The sequence below is a fragment of the Condylura cristata genome, unplaced genomic scaffold, assembly GCF_000260355.1.
Source record: "Condylura cristata isolate star-nosed mole 26May11 unplaced genomic scaffold, ConCri1.0 scaffold00006, whole genome shotgun sequence".
Taxonomy (NCBI): Eukaryota; Metazoa; Chordata; class Mammalia; order Eulipotyphla; family Talpidae; genus Condylura; species Condylura cristata.
In genome coordinates, this window is record NW_004567107.1 from 9,465,261 (window position 1) to 9,480,609 (window position 15,349).

Below are 15,349 nucleotides of genomic sequence, written 5' to 3' on the forward strand. Positions count from 1 at the left end.
AAAAAAAAGAATATTCTGCATATACACAAGTAACATTCTATATATTCATTAGATGACAGCAGACCTCTCCTGTCTCGCTGGCTGCTCAATCTGTATTTCAATCTACCTGCTCTGCTCCCCACTGTCTCTGGTGAATCCTCTCATTGCCTCTGCACCTCTGGCCTGTACCCCAGTTCTGTATGAATAAATAAACCTTTAAAAAAAAAAAGTGATGCTGCAGTGGAGTTAGGATTCAGGGCTTTATATTGCATTTCATGAAGAAGTGATAAAGATATCTCAAAATAAATCTGCAGCACAATGCCAGGGCTCTCAGGAGAACTTGTGGAAAACATACCCTAATGTGATTGCACTTCTCAGCTACTTCGGTTTCTCCCAGCTGCAGTGCTTCCTGGAGATCAGCCTTGGCCTGGACCATGCTTCCCTGCAGCAGATGCAGCTCCTCCCGCTTCTGTCCTAATTGCCTGTCCAATGTAGCCATCTCCTGCTGCTGCTCTGTCACCTGCAGTGACAAAACAGGAAGATTGGAAAGCCTGGCAAGCACCATGCAGAGTCAGTGCCGAGACAGACTAGTTCGGCGAAAGGAGTGGAGGCATGGAGAGAAGGGAAGACTCAGGAGCTAGTCTAATTCTACCTACTGCAACAGCAAGCCAGACACACCACACTGGGGGTACAAGAATGAGATGCTTAGTAAGACCTTGTAAAATCACTTAAGTCACAGCTACAGAACAAGAACAATGATGCATCCCTCAGGCTGTGGTTTTTCAAAGAACTTCCATGTCTACACCTTAGTGCATTTGAACAGTTAAGCAAGGACTTTAAACCTTTTTCATTTTGTAAATTTACAAATTACTTACAATTTTAAGGGCAAAAACAATTGTTAACAGAAAATGTGTTCATGCCAAAGGAAGAAGACAGAAAATTCTGACAACTCCCATTATCAGATGACCACTTCTATCTTTTGGTATTCACTGAAACCCAAACTCTGCATCCAGAAACACATTTAACATAAACGATCTGGAGTCTAACCCTTCTGAGACTTCTTTTACTGTATCGTGTGGGATTTAAATCTGAAGCAGATTCTATTCTTAACCACTGTGGTATGCTATGTAGTCTTGTGGATGCTTTACATTCTGGGGGAGAGGGGTACTTTCCAGACTTCTAGAAACAGACGTAGACCACTCCGATAATCATCCTTGCATGAGTTTCAGAGTGGCATGAGCAGGAACACCAAGCTCTGACTGCCACACCTGGCTTTTCAATGTCTCCAGCTCTGCTCTCTTAGCCTGCAGCAGGGCCTCAGATTCCTTAAAGACCTGCAGGTGGTGGTCCTCACTGTGCTCTGCAGCCTCAATATCTCTTTGCAGTTTCTGCAACCTGCAAGGCACGAGCAGCATTAGAGCAGGCCCGAGGGTCACGGACCCCAGCGCCGTCTCCCACACAAGCCCCTGCAGCCCCACGGGAGCCCGGCTCACTCGTCTGTCAGCTTCTCCTTTTTCTTGTTTAAACACTGGAAGTCGGAGTCCTTTGCTGCAACAACTTTGTTTATTTCTTTCAAGATTTCTTCCTGCTCAGTTTTGTGCTGCTCCAAATCCTTTGTGTCAGCCTGGAGCAATCTAAAACACACATTTTATTTCCTCCAAGCCCCTCAGACTTAACCTGCGTTATTTGTCATAAAGCAATTATATCCTGCTAGTCAAGCATTCCACTCATCTCACTGGACACATCAATGACTTAGGGATCCCACTCACCTGAGCTGCTGATCGGCTTTGACAAGGTTAATAGCTGTTTCCTGTGCTCTCCTTTCTAACTCCTCAGCATCTGACTCAGCTTGCAATAAATTTCTCTTGGCATCAGTGAACTTCTCAACAGCATTTTTTGTCTAGAAGAGAAATTGTCATTAAAAGCAATCCAGTGACAATACCCATGTACAGCTATTAGTAGTATAAATTGGCACAATTCTTGGAAAACAACAAGGCAACACAGAAAGGCTTATACAAATGTTCATTCACTTTGACTCTAATTCTTAGAATTCAGAAGGACACTTACACAACAATGCTGACTGTATGCTGAAATATAGGGCTTGACAAATAATAGATTCAGTCAGTAATAACGCATCAACACAAAGGAACACTGTGTAATCTTTAATGTGGAAGAATGTTAATGATAGTAAGTTGGCTGAAAAAAATAAATTTAAAATGGCAAACGTACTATAAGAGCAACCATGTGAAACTGTTCTCTGTTTCAACAGCAATGCAAAATAAAAATCATTTCCGGGTGGTGAGACAGTGGATGATCTTTTTATTTTAAAAATAATCTGTGACACTCTTATTGTCATCTCTATAATTACATGTCATTTTTCTATCTAAAAATATCCAAGTAAGAGACAATAAAATAATTTTACAAGTACTTCCTCCCCATGGAGATTCTTGTTTATACTGTAGATGTTATCAAGTAAATAAAACTTTATCAATCTGAAGTCAACTAACTATGGCTGCTAAACACAAATATTAAATACTTTTGAAACATTTCAAAATATTCCTATGTGAATTTTGGCAAAACCAGGTTTTTGGTTTATTTCTTTCCATCAAGTTGGCTTATTTTTCTGTCTAAAATAAGAGGCTTAAAACAATGTCATCCAAGGTCCAAAAATAGAGTTTGGTTTGCACTTGGTTGAGCAGTGACTCACCTTCAGCCAAAAAAAATCAAGGTCTGCAGTTGCACTAAAATCAGAAGTGCTGTATGTTGGGCTAGGGCACTAAAGGGCCCTCGCGGATGCCGAGGGGCTGGGGAGCACCCCGACAGCTAGAGGTTCGCTGGACTTCCTCCCATCTCAGACTGCACATGCTCATTGTGTCATCAGCAGCGCTCTGGACAGGGCTCACCACGGACTCCAGACCGCCGTGTGCCAGCAGTTTGCCTCCTTCCGGGTCAGGTGTGAACACGTCTGGCACATTCCACCCGGAGGCAGCACGTCCCCCTCCCTCCCTCCCTCCTTACAGACTGCCTCCCTGAGCCGTTCTGGGTGACGGGGAAGAACTTACTAGCTCTGGTCGCTTACTCCCTCTTCTGCCTACCAGTATCATTTATTTTCTTTTGTAAATTAGTGATAACTTTTCACCAGTGCTGTTCACTTACTTTCTCACACAGTAACCTGACACGTGACAGCCGGAACTGACCACCTGAGAAGCATCAAGAATGCTTTTCCATCCTTATCAAAGCCACTGCTCACAGGATTTCTTTATAAACCATCCATCTTGGTTCTTCCATAATAGAGTTTTACTAACTTAAATCAGTCTATGACAAAGCAACAATGTAAAAATAGTTCTTGGGCAGTTCTGTAGGTAAGGGAATTTTCATCCTGGAATTCTCATCTAATTAAAAGGCTCTCTTGGTGGGGCAGAACTTTAGCTGTGTGATCCTGGGTGAGTTCCCAGCCTGTCTGGAGCTGGGCTAATAACTGTCCTACAGATTAAGTAAAGTGGTGTTTATAAAACAGACAACATGTAGCCCTAACAGGGGCTCAACAAAAGGCACCTCCTCTTCTTCCCCAACTTCTTTCTGTGTTATAGTCTAAAGGCTACCTGACACCAAAAAGTTATTTGACTTTATAGTTATCTGACTATGAACTTGGAGAACAAAAGAAGACCAGGAGTCTGGTGTGGTCCCTTGTTGCTTTATAAGAATAAAACAGCGATCTATTTAATAAACACAGATCTTAAAGCCCAAAATAATTTTTAAAAAGACACACAGGAGAAGACCTGAGGGGTGTCGGAATTAAAGGACTGTGGGAGCTGCATTTACCTCACACTGTCTAGCCTCACTACTTACAGATACTGGTAGAGAAGGAAAGCAAATCTCAGCTCCCAGCAGAGTCAGCCTGGAACCCAGCTGTCTGGCTCAGATGACTGCTCTTAGCATGTTTTCTTTCTAACCCTTCATGTTGAAGACAGTAAGTTGTGCCTCACCCCAAAGCACAGCAGAACACACCTTCTCTTGGATGCCTGAGAGCTCAGTCTCTGCCTCTGCCAGGAGCCGGTCAGCTTCCCTGAGCTCTGCCCGACGCTTCAGGAGGGTCTTCTCAATGCACTCAATTTCATCAACAACATCGTCATGGTGTTTGAGTGACTTTTCTAGTTCTAGTTCATTCACAAGAATCTCACAATTTCCATCAATGAAATCTCTAGAAAAATCATATACACAATTATTAAAAGACCTGTGCCCACTGCAGGTGTTCCTCCAACCCTGTGCCTAGGCCAGTGTGGTTTAAATGACAAAAACGAGGGGGCTGCCATACTTCATGAGCTACTGCCAAAGACAAGCTTCTGCACAGCTGGCCCGAGCAGTAGACACTGCCCTGGTTAACAAACCCTGAGCAGGGGCAGGAGCCCAGGGAGAGGCCCACTGCTGACTCCTAGCTCCTTGTGACCTGGCGTGAGGAGACTATACTCAAGGCTGCCAGCTGCTCTGGGAGCAACGCCTGAGAAGACCTCATGCAAGAGGGGATCCCTGACCTTCATACAGAAAGACAGGCTGAAGTTAGGGCAGAGGAAGGGGAGGCATTTGAGGGTGAGGACAACACATGTAAAGGCGGGGAGACAGGCCCTCCCTGGTGGTGCAGGGGGTTAAAGCACAGCACTGAGAATCTAAAGCTGCTTCCGCATGAGTTCAATCCCCGCCTGCCCGGGAGGTGACCACATGGCGCGGCAGACCTCTCCTGACCCGCCCACTGCTCCCCTCAGCAGTGTACTTCGTCACTCTGCCTGTTCTGTTCCCCACTCTGTCTCTGGTGAAGCCTCTCACTGCCCCTGAGCCTCTGGCCTGTACCCCAGTTCTGTATGCACAAATAAATAAATCTTTAAAAAAAAAAAAAAAAGGCGGGGAGACAGGAAATCACTGAGAAGCAAGCAGCACCAGGACAAACACTGTGTGGGGGTGAGAAGAATAAACACAGGCAGGCAGGGTTTGCATCTGGGAGGACAATGTGTTATATAATGGGCTGGAGTCACATGGGAGTCAGGCACAGTCAGATTAGTAACCATGTCCAAGGTAGAATGGAGTGAGAGAGACCAGACATGGAAGGTCAGTGTGAAAACTAATACAATGACCTAGGAAGAGACTGATTAAAACCAGGGCAGTGGGTATGGATAAGGGGACATGCTCCCTTCACGTACAGAGTCAGAAGGACTTGGAGGGCAACTCAATGCCTGGGGGAATGAGGGAAGAACCCTGGTATGTTTGTAGCTCAGGAGACAGGAGAGAGGAGGCTGCCATTCTCCGCGAGGGCCTACTGAGCTTATGTGGATTACTGGCCAAGAGAATGCAGGCAGACTTTCACTATTCAATTTGGCAGTCACCGGGTGACTATTAAGTTAAAGTATGTCCGTCAATTCCACGAGCCACATCTCAAGGGCTCGCTAGCTCCCTGTGGCTAGTGACTACTGTTTTGGACAGTACACATCTAAAACATTTCCAAGATCACAGAACGTTCTACTGGACAGCACTGATATAGGTTATCTTAGCAAACTCCTATTTATATGAATTATAAAAATAAAATGGCTAAAACAATTACTTTCGCTGATGATGTTTCTGGGTGGCTCTATGTAATTCTTCTACTTCATGCTCTAAGTCCTTCTTTTCTTGCAAAAGAATGTCAATATTACGATGCAGTTCTTCTATTTCTTTCTCAGATGGCTGCTTGGATGTGCTCTTCCACCTCTCCTGTTTCTTAGACTTTAACTGCTGCATTATGTCTTCTAATCTTGAAACTTCATTCTCCTGAAAAGAGAAAAAAAATGCAATGCGCAAACACCAGTGCTTCCTTTCCTTCCTGCCAAAAGCTGACATTAGTGGTGATTAAAGTGATATCTGTGATGTAAAAATAGTGGTAGCTTCTAAGAATGAAGAGAAAAATCAAGTGAATTTTTTCGCACACCACAGATGAAACTTTTGGGCCAACAGAGCTTTCATCTTTTCCATCAGTCCAACTATGGTTATAACCGTTCACCAAGCACCTCTTGAGGCTTATCTCTGCATGCGGCAGGAAAGGCAGCCAGAGGTCTCTCCCCATCTGGACAAGAGAGAGGGGAGTTGTGCGAGCAGGTGGCCCGGAGAAAGAGGCGCTCTGCAGGAGCCTGGAAGAACGAGTGAAAGGGGAAAGAAGTAGGCTGAAGAAATAACACATGAAGGTATAAGGGCTCTGGGAAACTACAGAAAGGCTGGGTCCTGGCAGAGGCACAAGAATTAGCTTGAGACAATGAAATGCAGAGCCGCTAGAATGCTGGCCAGTACCAAGCACTCTGCAGAAAGCAAGACACTGTGCCTGTGTCCTGCCCCTGGCGTGCGTGGGAACCTAGTGATCTTGTCTCAGAACCAAGCCTGGAAAGAAGATGAAGTACAGTAGAAATTTATACAGTTAAGTCAGCTATAGTGCCTACAAATAAAAAAAAAAATACTGTGCCATTAAAATACAGTTTTAAAACATTTGTGCGATGGGGAATGCTTAATTACCGACACGAGAAAAACAATGACATCATATATTCAGCAAGATGAAACTATGAAAGAACAGTCAATGAACATCCCCATGACGATTCCCCGCCCCCGAACCTGCCGTAAGCTGCCCACACGTGTGCTGCACGTGGACACATGGTCCTGGCACGGGTGCGCACGGCGACAGGCCTGAGCGGTGACGCGCTGCACACGCGCACCCACACAGTACTTGTCAAAAACAGCGTGTGATACAGAAAGCATTTCTGTTGTGAAGAGGTGAAGCCAGGCTTGCAGACTTGCTCACACCTGTCTAGAACAGTATTTTAATAAGAGAACACTTGCTCGGTTCCAGTCTCAGCATTATAAACATAGTCTGGGACGCTACTTGTCCACAATGGGTCAACTCACTAATTACACAACCTTATTCAGCTATCAACAGAGTAAACAGGGTCCTCACATCTTTGTACTTACTAAGTCATGGTGTTCTGGGACATTGCAATGCCGCACGCCCACCGGGATGAAGGACACGGAGAAGTTGGGGGGCGGAGGCCCATACACGACGGGGGCCCCAGCAGGCGGCGGGCCATAAATGACAGTGCCCGGAGTGAGAGGGTAGCTGTTGTTGGGCAAGGGTGGAGGCGGCGCGTACAGGGCCATGCCCTGGGGCACAGGAGAGCCGTCGGGGAACACAGTGTACACCATGTAGCCGGAGGGGGGCTCAAAGGTGTGGTCCTCTTGGTCATCCAGCTCGCTCTCTTCCGGGCTGTCTCCTCCACTGTCTGCATTTTGGAAAGAAGACACCAGAGTGCTTTACTCAGAGGGATTCTCAGTGAGCAGTTTTAGTCGAGGACAGCGGCACTTAGGCCAAGATATATGAGACTAAAACTGAAGAAACAGTCAAAGGCAGTTCTGAAATGAGGATCAGATTAGTTTTAGAGCTGACACTGGAGGGTTTCCCTGTGCCTTCCTTTTCTCTCTCTTCTGCATCATTTGGGCGCCTGCTTTGTGCCACACAGAAGAGCAGCAGAGATGCGCAGGGAGAGCCAGTTCTCGGTTTTTACCACGAGCGTGAGGCCCAGCTCTCTAAGATGCTGCTGCTGCTGCTCTCCCCTCAGCAGGAGCTATGGTCATGTGACAGCCCCGCGCACGGCAGGCACGTGGTATGCAGCCCATTTCACAGGTGTCCGTCCCGGAGCAGTGAAAGAATGTGCCCAGGATTACATAGGTAGGATTGACCAGGTATCGGGCAGTCTGGGTTTCTCTCTCTCACACACATATACACTGAGCTTTAGAAGACACCTGTAACACTTCATTTCAGGAGCGCTAACTCATGCGGTGACACAGGTCGCCACACTCTGGGAGCACAAGTTGTGCTTGCCCCGGCAAGCAGGAGGTAGAGAAAGGCCCCACGAAGGCCTGCGGCTTGAGGCCTGTGACTCAAAGATGAGTAGGAATAGGGTTGGGAGACGAAGGAGGGCATTTCAAACACAGGGTCTAAAACACGGAGGCCTGAGGAACAAGGCACCAGCTGGCTACGCTGACCTGAGGGAGAGTGCTGGAGGCGAGACAAAAGGTCACCGGCCACCACCAGGCCACAGAGGGCCTTGCAAAGTAGGCTAAGGAGTTCACACTGTGTCTATGGCTACCAGGGAACCAGAGGGTGGTTGTATCGGCAACTTCCCTTATATGATTTACCTTTGTTTGAAAATGATTTCCGCAACCCACTCCTGATGGGAGAGTAGACCCAGTACCCCAGGGCGGGAGGCTGCCCGTGGCCTTCTTTGCCCTCCTGCTGCTCAGGGCGTGGTTTCCCAGCCGGAGTCGAGGCTGCATACTTGAGGCCAACCCCGGAGTCCTTGGTGGCTTGGGAACTGTGGCTGGAAACCTAAAATGAAAGATGGCCAAGCATTGATTACATTGGAAAGAAATGTCAAAGTTGAGAGCAACACTGAGAATTAATTTTTGAAAATGTCTTAATTCTCATTTCCCTCAGACAGAAGTGAGGCATGATTACATGGTCCCGTGAGCCGCAGCCCTGGACGCAAGGGCTTATTCATGTCCCTATGGAGTTAATGGACACGGCAGCACTAGGGATGACTTCAAAAATTGTTACTTCACAACATCCATCTCCTCTTCTGTGCTTTGGTACAATTTTCTAGAAGTAACAAGTCCTTGGCCACACTGAAATGGGAAAAGTAAGTTTTCCGGTGGACTGCCTGGCTTAATTTTACGCTCCAACTCCCCAAGAGTAAGAAGGGACGGCCAGTTCTCCCTAACTTGCCCCAGGCCCCTCTCTCTGCCCTTGTCCACGATGGAAGCAGAGGAGGGCAGTGAACACGCAGGGAGTCTGGGGACACGTTTCCTGTGGCCTGGGAGTTTGGTGTGGCGTTAAAGTTCCACTCCGCTCCTTGCCACCTGCTGCCACTCTGCAGCTCTGTCCCCCAAACCCACACCCAGCCCAGGCTTGCAGTGCTTTGCTCTAACCTCCAGCTTCCTCCCCACCCCACTGTGCCAAGGACGTCGACTTCCTTTTCGATTTTTGGAGGAGGATTTCAGATTCTGTTTTCTGGGTTGTCAGAATTGCTTCTCCTGGACTGCTGTTCCCCTGCTGATTCTAACAGGATATCTGCTCTGCTTGAGTGTCACTCTTCATACTCAGGCACCAAGCCTGGCCATCCCTCAGTCCCACCTCCTTCTCTCCAGTGCCACTGCTCGAGCCAGGGGTTCTTGTATCCATCATCTGAATGAGTTCAAATAACAACAGAGAAAGTTCACCTGCCCCAAGTCCAGCCTCCACACTCAGCCGGTAATTTTTCCTAACTACAGTCCTGATTTTATTATACGACCTCAGCTCCCCAAGGCCTACCTAGCTAGGTGGAAGGATTTTGAGATTCTTTAAAAAAAAAGACAGGACCCCAAGCTACTGTTCTAGCTTCACCTTCTCTATCCCCTTCCAGCTCTCCAGGCCCATCAAGCTCCTTGCCGTGGCTAGGCCAACTCGCCTCTGTGCACAAACCGCTTCCTCCCACATAAAGGCCTACCCCTGGCAGGGCACTAAGTGTTCTTCAGTTCCCAGGACAGGAATCCGTTTCCCCTCTCTACAACTAGAGCACACAGGTCAAGTCTGCTGTCACACGCATGTCACTACTCTGCAATGACATAACTTGTCTGTCCCATGAGGCATTTGAAAGCAGGGACAACGCCACCCATCATGGCACCCTGCACCACTGCAGAGCACTTGACTAGACTGAGTGAGCTTCTGTTCAAATGACATGAAGTCCGGGTGCCTGTTTTCTGTCTGAGCCTCTGTACAATTCCACACTCTTGTCAAAGGCTCCTCAGTCTCCTCAAGCAACAACATGCCCTGGAGCATGAACAGGCCAGTGCCAACTTCCCAGGGAAGGGATCTTCATCTCAAGTACTAAACATCCTTAAAAACCTCAACGTGTGGCTTAACACTGAGAAGTTGCTCTTGACAACTGCTCACAAGACTAGAGAAGGAAACACTGTCACACGTCCTTCAAGAAAGTTCAATAGACATTCCCAGCACCACAGACTTCCTACTTTGGATGATGGCGGTGGCGGCGGCATAAAGTACCAATAGCCTCGTCTTTTGAAAGGATCCGCCGCCATGCTGCTGATGTAGTCATTCTGGTTAGAAACTTCACGCCGGAGTTCGGCAATTCCTTCCAGTATGTTCTCAAAGTTTCCTTTGTTATCTGTAAAGGAAAGCCTTTCTATGAAGCTGAACATGAAATTATCTACTTCCTCTGTCTCAAGATACAAAAGTGATTCCAGTGACAGCTAACAAGTTTTATCAGTTCTGCAAAACCGACTTCCACCCTATGTGTTGGTGACAAGTTTTTGCTAACACTTAATGAGGATCAACATATCCTTCTGGTGTTTGGTGATTTTTAAGCACATTATTGTTCAACTATAAAATGAGTCAGAAAAGGAAAATAGACAGATTTGTAGACTATTTCTTTCAAAAAATAACCCTTGTCTCTTTGTAACCCAATTACTTTTTTTCTCCAGTTATATAAGATGCTTTTTAAAATCTTTGCCTTTACTTATTAAACTAATTATCACAGTAAATAAATCAATCATGGAAGTGATCTGTAACAGTTAAATAAGGTTGCTAAAGGTAAAAGCCAAACAACATGATTTGATTTTAGAACAACCACAAAACCACTACCTGAATCACAGCCTGATACTTTACCAGTCCCGTTGAGGTCCAGTAAATTCCGCAATCGGGCAAGCTCTGTCCTTTGTCTCTCCATTGTCTCATTCAGCTTCTCAATTTCTAGCACCTGTGAGTCTGTTCCTCCAGTGCCAATGTCTACTTTCTCCATCTCAATTCGAAACTATTGAAAAACCACAGGTGAAACTGCTGAGTATTCCTTCCCAGGTGTACTTGGGAATATTCCACAGAGTTAAACTACACGGCACTGGAACGCAGCAGAGGAATGTAGTGTTGAGGAACTACTGGCTGCACTGCAAACCCTTCAACATGTCACCGATGTAGCTCAGTCTTTCAGGAACTCATCAGGACCCAGGAAGAGGCGGGCATTAGCACTGACCTGCTCCTCCTTCTCCCTGAGAAGCTTCTGCAGGAGTTCGATCTCCGCTTCTGCTCGGCTCAGATCCCTGGCCGCCTGTGCTGCCTTTCTGCTGAATCGCTCTGTTTCCTGCATTTCCTGGTGGGACAGAGGTGGGAGAAAGGCACTCTGCTATCAAGGTTGTCCTCTTTTCTTCCTTCCTGTCAGAGTAGTTCCTCTGTTTTCTCCAGACTGCCTGCCTGGAAATCCCATAAGGGGCAGCACCACGAGGGGACAGGACGCCTTTGCTGTTCCCACCATGTGGCAGCCTGTCTACCCCTTCCGTGGCAGCCAGTGGGCAGGATGCTGCAACAGGAGGAGCAAGGGGCTAACTTTTTCTGGGCTGTTCTACAGTCTTCTGTGACTGGCATCTCTCTGGACACTCATCATTTCCTCTGGTGTGCGCTACTGTCTGCATTCATAGCATCTGCACCTGATAAATCCTTTAACAGACTTACCTCAGGAGCCTTAATTACCTGAGGAGGGGACATATTATCATCTGGCTGCACAGGACAAAAACTTTGAGGTTCAGGAGGTGCAAGCCTGTAAGGCCTCTGTTCAGGTGTGTATAGACTGTATACCCTACTACTTCCCCGGGAAGGTGCCTGCACCTTGAGGGAGGGATGTATGCTTCATTTGATGGCTCCCTGCACAACTCAACAGACTAAAGGACCTGCGTGGGGCTGTAGTGGGAGAAATAAAACCTTCAGGTGTGAAGAAAAACAGACAAATGTACAGTGGTTTTTAAAATAGCTGAAGTCTATGAGAAGTCATACGAGTTGTTGTTTTGATGAAGCAGCACTGGTAGAAACTTACTTTGTACATGGGTCTCACCTCTGCTCGCTCCTGGTTAATCTTCACAACCGTTCCATGAAGGGACTTCAGCTGGTCCTTGGCAATTGTGAGCTCAGCTGTGGCCAGCTTATCAGAGGCAGCTACAGCTTTCTTTAGTTTCTTCAATTCTTTATTTAAACCAAGAAATTGCTCTTGAGATTTGGCATCTTCGTATTTCTTCTAAAATAAGAGAAACACTGAACATATGAGTCACTTGGTAACAATGAGTTAAGATCTCAATTCTATGAGAGCAGGGATTCTGGTCGCTGCTACCTGCCCCGTGCTTAGCATACATAGTACCTGATACACAGTAGGTGCTTCATAAATATTCCGAATGAATAAATACATAAAAACTCTATGATAAACTTCAAATGAAATCAGCCTTCTTAGTCAGGAATCCTAGTGACCATAAATTCACACATTCATCGGAAAAACAATCCTTGTGAGGGAATGGCCCCTCCCAACTGCCAAGTCCTGGTGAGGCACTGGGCCCATGGTGAGAGTACAAACAGGTGAACCACTGCCCTCAAGTAGAGACAGATTTTAAACAAACACTCAGACCAATGTGTAACCAAACTGTGATTAGTGCCACCAAAAGACAGAACAGGTATGTCTGAGAAACAGGAGGAGGCCTATATTGGCGGAAAGGAAACAGTCAGGGAGAAGAGCAGAGGACGAGGTCCGAGAGAGGGGAGGGTCTGTGGAAAGGCCAGGAGGAAAGACAGAACTGGCCGTTTTTGAGAAACTGAAAGAAGGAACAGGATGAGAAGAGAACAAAGAGGCAAATCATGCAGGACTCACAGCTTTTTGGGCCTCGAGAATTTTGGTCTTACCCTAAAAACAAGGGAAGCTACTGGGAAGGGGAGGAACTGTGGAGCCCCCGGAGGGGCTGGCAGGAGCCAATCCACATTTCGAAAGAGCATGTTGGCACTCTGCGGAGCAGAGCAGAAGAGGCCACTAGTTAAAGGCGGAGACGCTGGAGAAGGAGACCGTGCATGCGCCCAGGTAGATTTTGGAAGCTGACTCAGTAGGATTTGGGCTGATGGGTTCTCAGTGAAGTGTGAAGCGAGTCATTCACTGAGGCCAGAGAAGGGAGCGGGGGACTTGTGAAGAGTGAGGAGGCATGAGAGTGGACAATGGAGGCGAGTGTACTAAAGAGCAGGAGAGGTGCCCCAAAGCTTCTGCTTTAGATTTCAGAGGGGGTAGACACAATCTCTGAATTGGATAGGTTTAGAACTGGACAATGGGAGTAGCTTTCTGAGGTGGAATGGAGAAGTTGAAAGACAGGTCAGGGTATTAGAAAGGAAGATGAAGGGCTCAAAGTAAGTTCCCACAGAGGTGTCCAAGTGGGCAAAGGACAAACATCTTCACAGCGTTTAGTGCCATCCAGACAGCTCTGAGTTCCTGGTCTCGTTTCCACCTCTCACGACACTCTGGCCTCTGGCACCAGATTGGATGACACGCAGTCAGGCTTTTCCCAGGTCAGGGTCACATCCCGGCCAGCTGTGCAGCCAGGGGGCAGGACCTGAGCGGCAAGCACCCACGCTTACCACTCTCTAAGAGTTTTCCCACCTTTTTTTCTAACTCTTGGAGCTGGGCCAGAATTCTTTCCTTCTCTTCGTCAGCTTCCTGAAGTTGGAGGTCTGTAAGGCCTTGGATTTCCTCCATACTTTTCAGATTCTCTTGCAAGTAGTGAATTTCATTCTCCAACTGGTGGATTCTTGCTTCATGTTGCCGCTTATCAAAATTAATCTGTGAGGAAATCAGATTTGAAAGATGAATTTTCAGCAAAATAAAAGCTTTTTAGAGACTTCACTGACTAAGGAGTATGATAAAATTTGTGCTGATGAACTGTGGGATGTTTTTTATCTTAACTGTCCCCTAGGATCCACTTTTGTAGCTGCCTCATCGTTGAAATAATTACACCAAAAATCCAGATTCTGGCACCAAACTATTACTCTAAAAGTGGTCTAAGTTACTGGCATGTTTCCAAAACTGGGAAAACGCACAGAGGCCTAACTTTGACATCGGTAAAAATTTTCAGAGATGAACTTTACTCATACCAAGCTTGCCTTGTTCTAAGTAAAAATAACAATATATTTTATTTACATGATCAAGGGAGCATTGTAATTTGCTGAAAAACACGAATATTTGCCAAAAGCTTCCCTCCAGCTGCCTCTTGCCCTTTTCTTACTCTCGTTTCCAGAGCTCGCTCGCAGGCCTGCCTGAACTCGTCTTGTCCAGACGCCAGCTTCTCCTGCTGCAGAGCCATTTCTTCTTGCAGTTTTCTTTCTCTCACTTGGGCCTCCTCTCTTTCCCACTGGGAGCGTGCAAGGATCTCACTCAGTTGTTTCTGCAAATCAGCAAGGCTCTTCCCTAAGACATCTGAAGGACTATGGACTCTGGTAAGGGAAACAGACGGTAATGTGGCATTTTATTGTTGGTGCTGGGTACAGATATGCTGGTGACACAGCGACTCAGCGAGCATTTCCAAAGTGCAAATCATTAGTTTTAGCAGATGACTGTTGTCTCTCAGCAAACACTGGATTGTATCAGGCTAATGAGGTTTGCTCAAAGGATATAAGTCCTTTTCAAATACTGAGATCAGCCTCAGCTTTCTTTTGATATTTGCTTCCTATTTAAAATAGGTTCTATTTTCTGATCGTATGTAATGAAATTTCAAGAAAAAATTTATTCTTAAAACTTTTATTTTTTTTAAAAATTAAGTAACATCAAAGTATAAAAGGTCAGTGACAGACACAGTCACCTGTGTCTCCCATGGAATTTTGCTAGCAGAACCCTTATAAAATAAATCAGTCATTGACAATTCTTGGTAAGCAGGTTAAAAAGACATCCTACTGAGTGGGAGAAAATATTCACATATTACACAATCAACAAGCGATTAATATGTGAGATACACAAAAAACTCATTCAATTTAAAAAAAAACAAAAAAAAACCCAATAAATATAGGGGCAGAAGACCTGAACAGACAATTCATGAGAAAGGATATCTATAGGCCAGTAGCTCAATGGAAAAAATGTTCAACAAAATTCTTAATAAGGAGATGCAGGTCAAAACCACAATTGCACATATTCAAAAAATTCCCACCAGCAAGTACTGGAGAGAAAGCAGAGAAAGAGAAGTACTACTACACTGTGGGTGGAAATTACAAATTAATAGTAATTTTGGAAAATGATCTTGACATACCATTAAAAACTGAAAACAGAAACACCGTAGGACATACCAAATCCACTTGTGGGCATCCATCCACAATCATTTACAATCACAAGGTCATAGAAAGAACTTAAGCGCCCACTGGTAGAGGACTGGATTGAGAAGAAGCAATAACCCTCACAGTGGTTTACCATTCAGCCGTAAGGAAAGACAAAAGAGGGCCTCCGTGGTGGTGCAGCGGTTAATTCTCAGTGCT

The 15,349-nt window shown here is 46.1% G+C and overlaps 1 protein-coding gene across 1 annotated transcript in view; it reads right to left on the minus strand.

Annotated features, from left to right (window-relative positions):
• Positions 1-15,349, minus strand: part of CNTRL (centriolin) — a 59,889-nt gene that overhangs the window by 14,090 nt on the left and 30,450 nt on the right. Inside the window, exons 16-29 of the mRNA XM_012721533.1 lie at positions 14,113-14,320; positions 13,491-13,670; positions 11,919-12,098; positions 11,067-11,183; positions 10,706-10,850; positions 10,051-10,205; positions 8,182-8,371; positions 6,958-7,265; positions 5,570-5,775; positions 3,988-4,180; positions 1,749-1,879; positions 1,473-1,613; positions 1,248-1,374; positions 335-499 (exon numbers count right to left, since the gene is read on the minus strand). Coding sequence (XP_012576987.1) covers positions 335-499; positions 1,248-1,374; positions 1,473-1,613; positions 1,749-1,879; positions 3,988-4,180; positions 5,570-5,775; positions 6,958-7,265; positions 8,182-8,371; positions 10,051-10,205; positions 10,706-10,850; positions 11,067-11,183; positions 11,919-12,098; positions 13,491-13,670; positions 14,113-14,320 — 2,446 coding nt within the window. The remainder of the gene's footprint in view (positions 1-334; positions 500-1,247; positions 1,375-1,472; positions 1,614-1,748; positions 1,880-3,987; positions 4,181-5,569; positions 5,776-6,957; positions 7,266-8,181; positions 8,372-10,050; positions 10,206-10,705; positions 10,851-11,066; positions 11,184-11,918; positions 12,099-13,490; positions 13,671-14,112; positions 14,321-15,349) is intronic.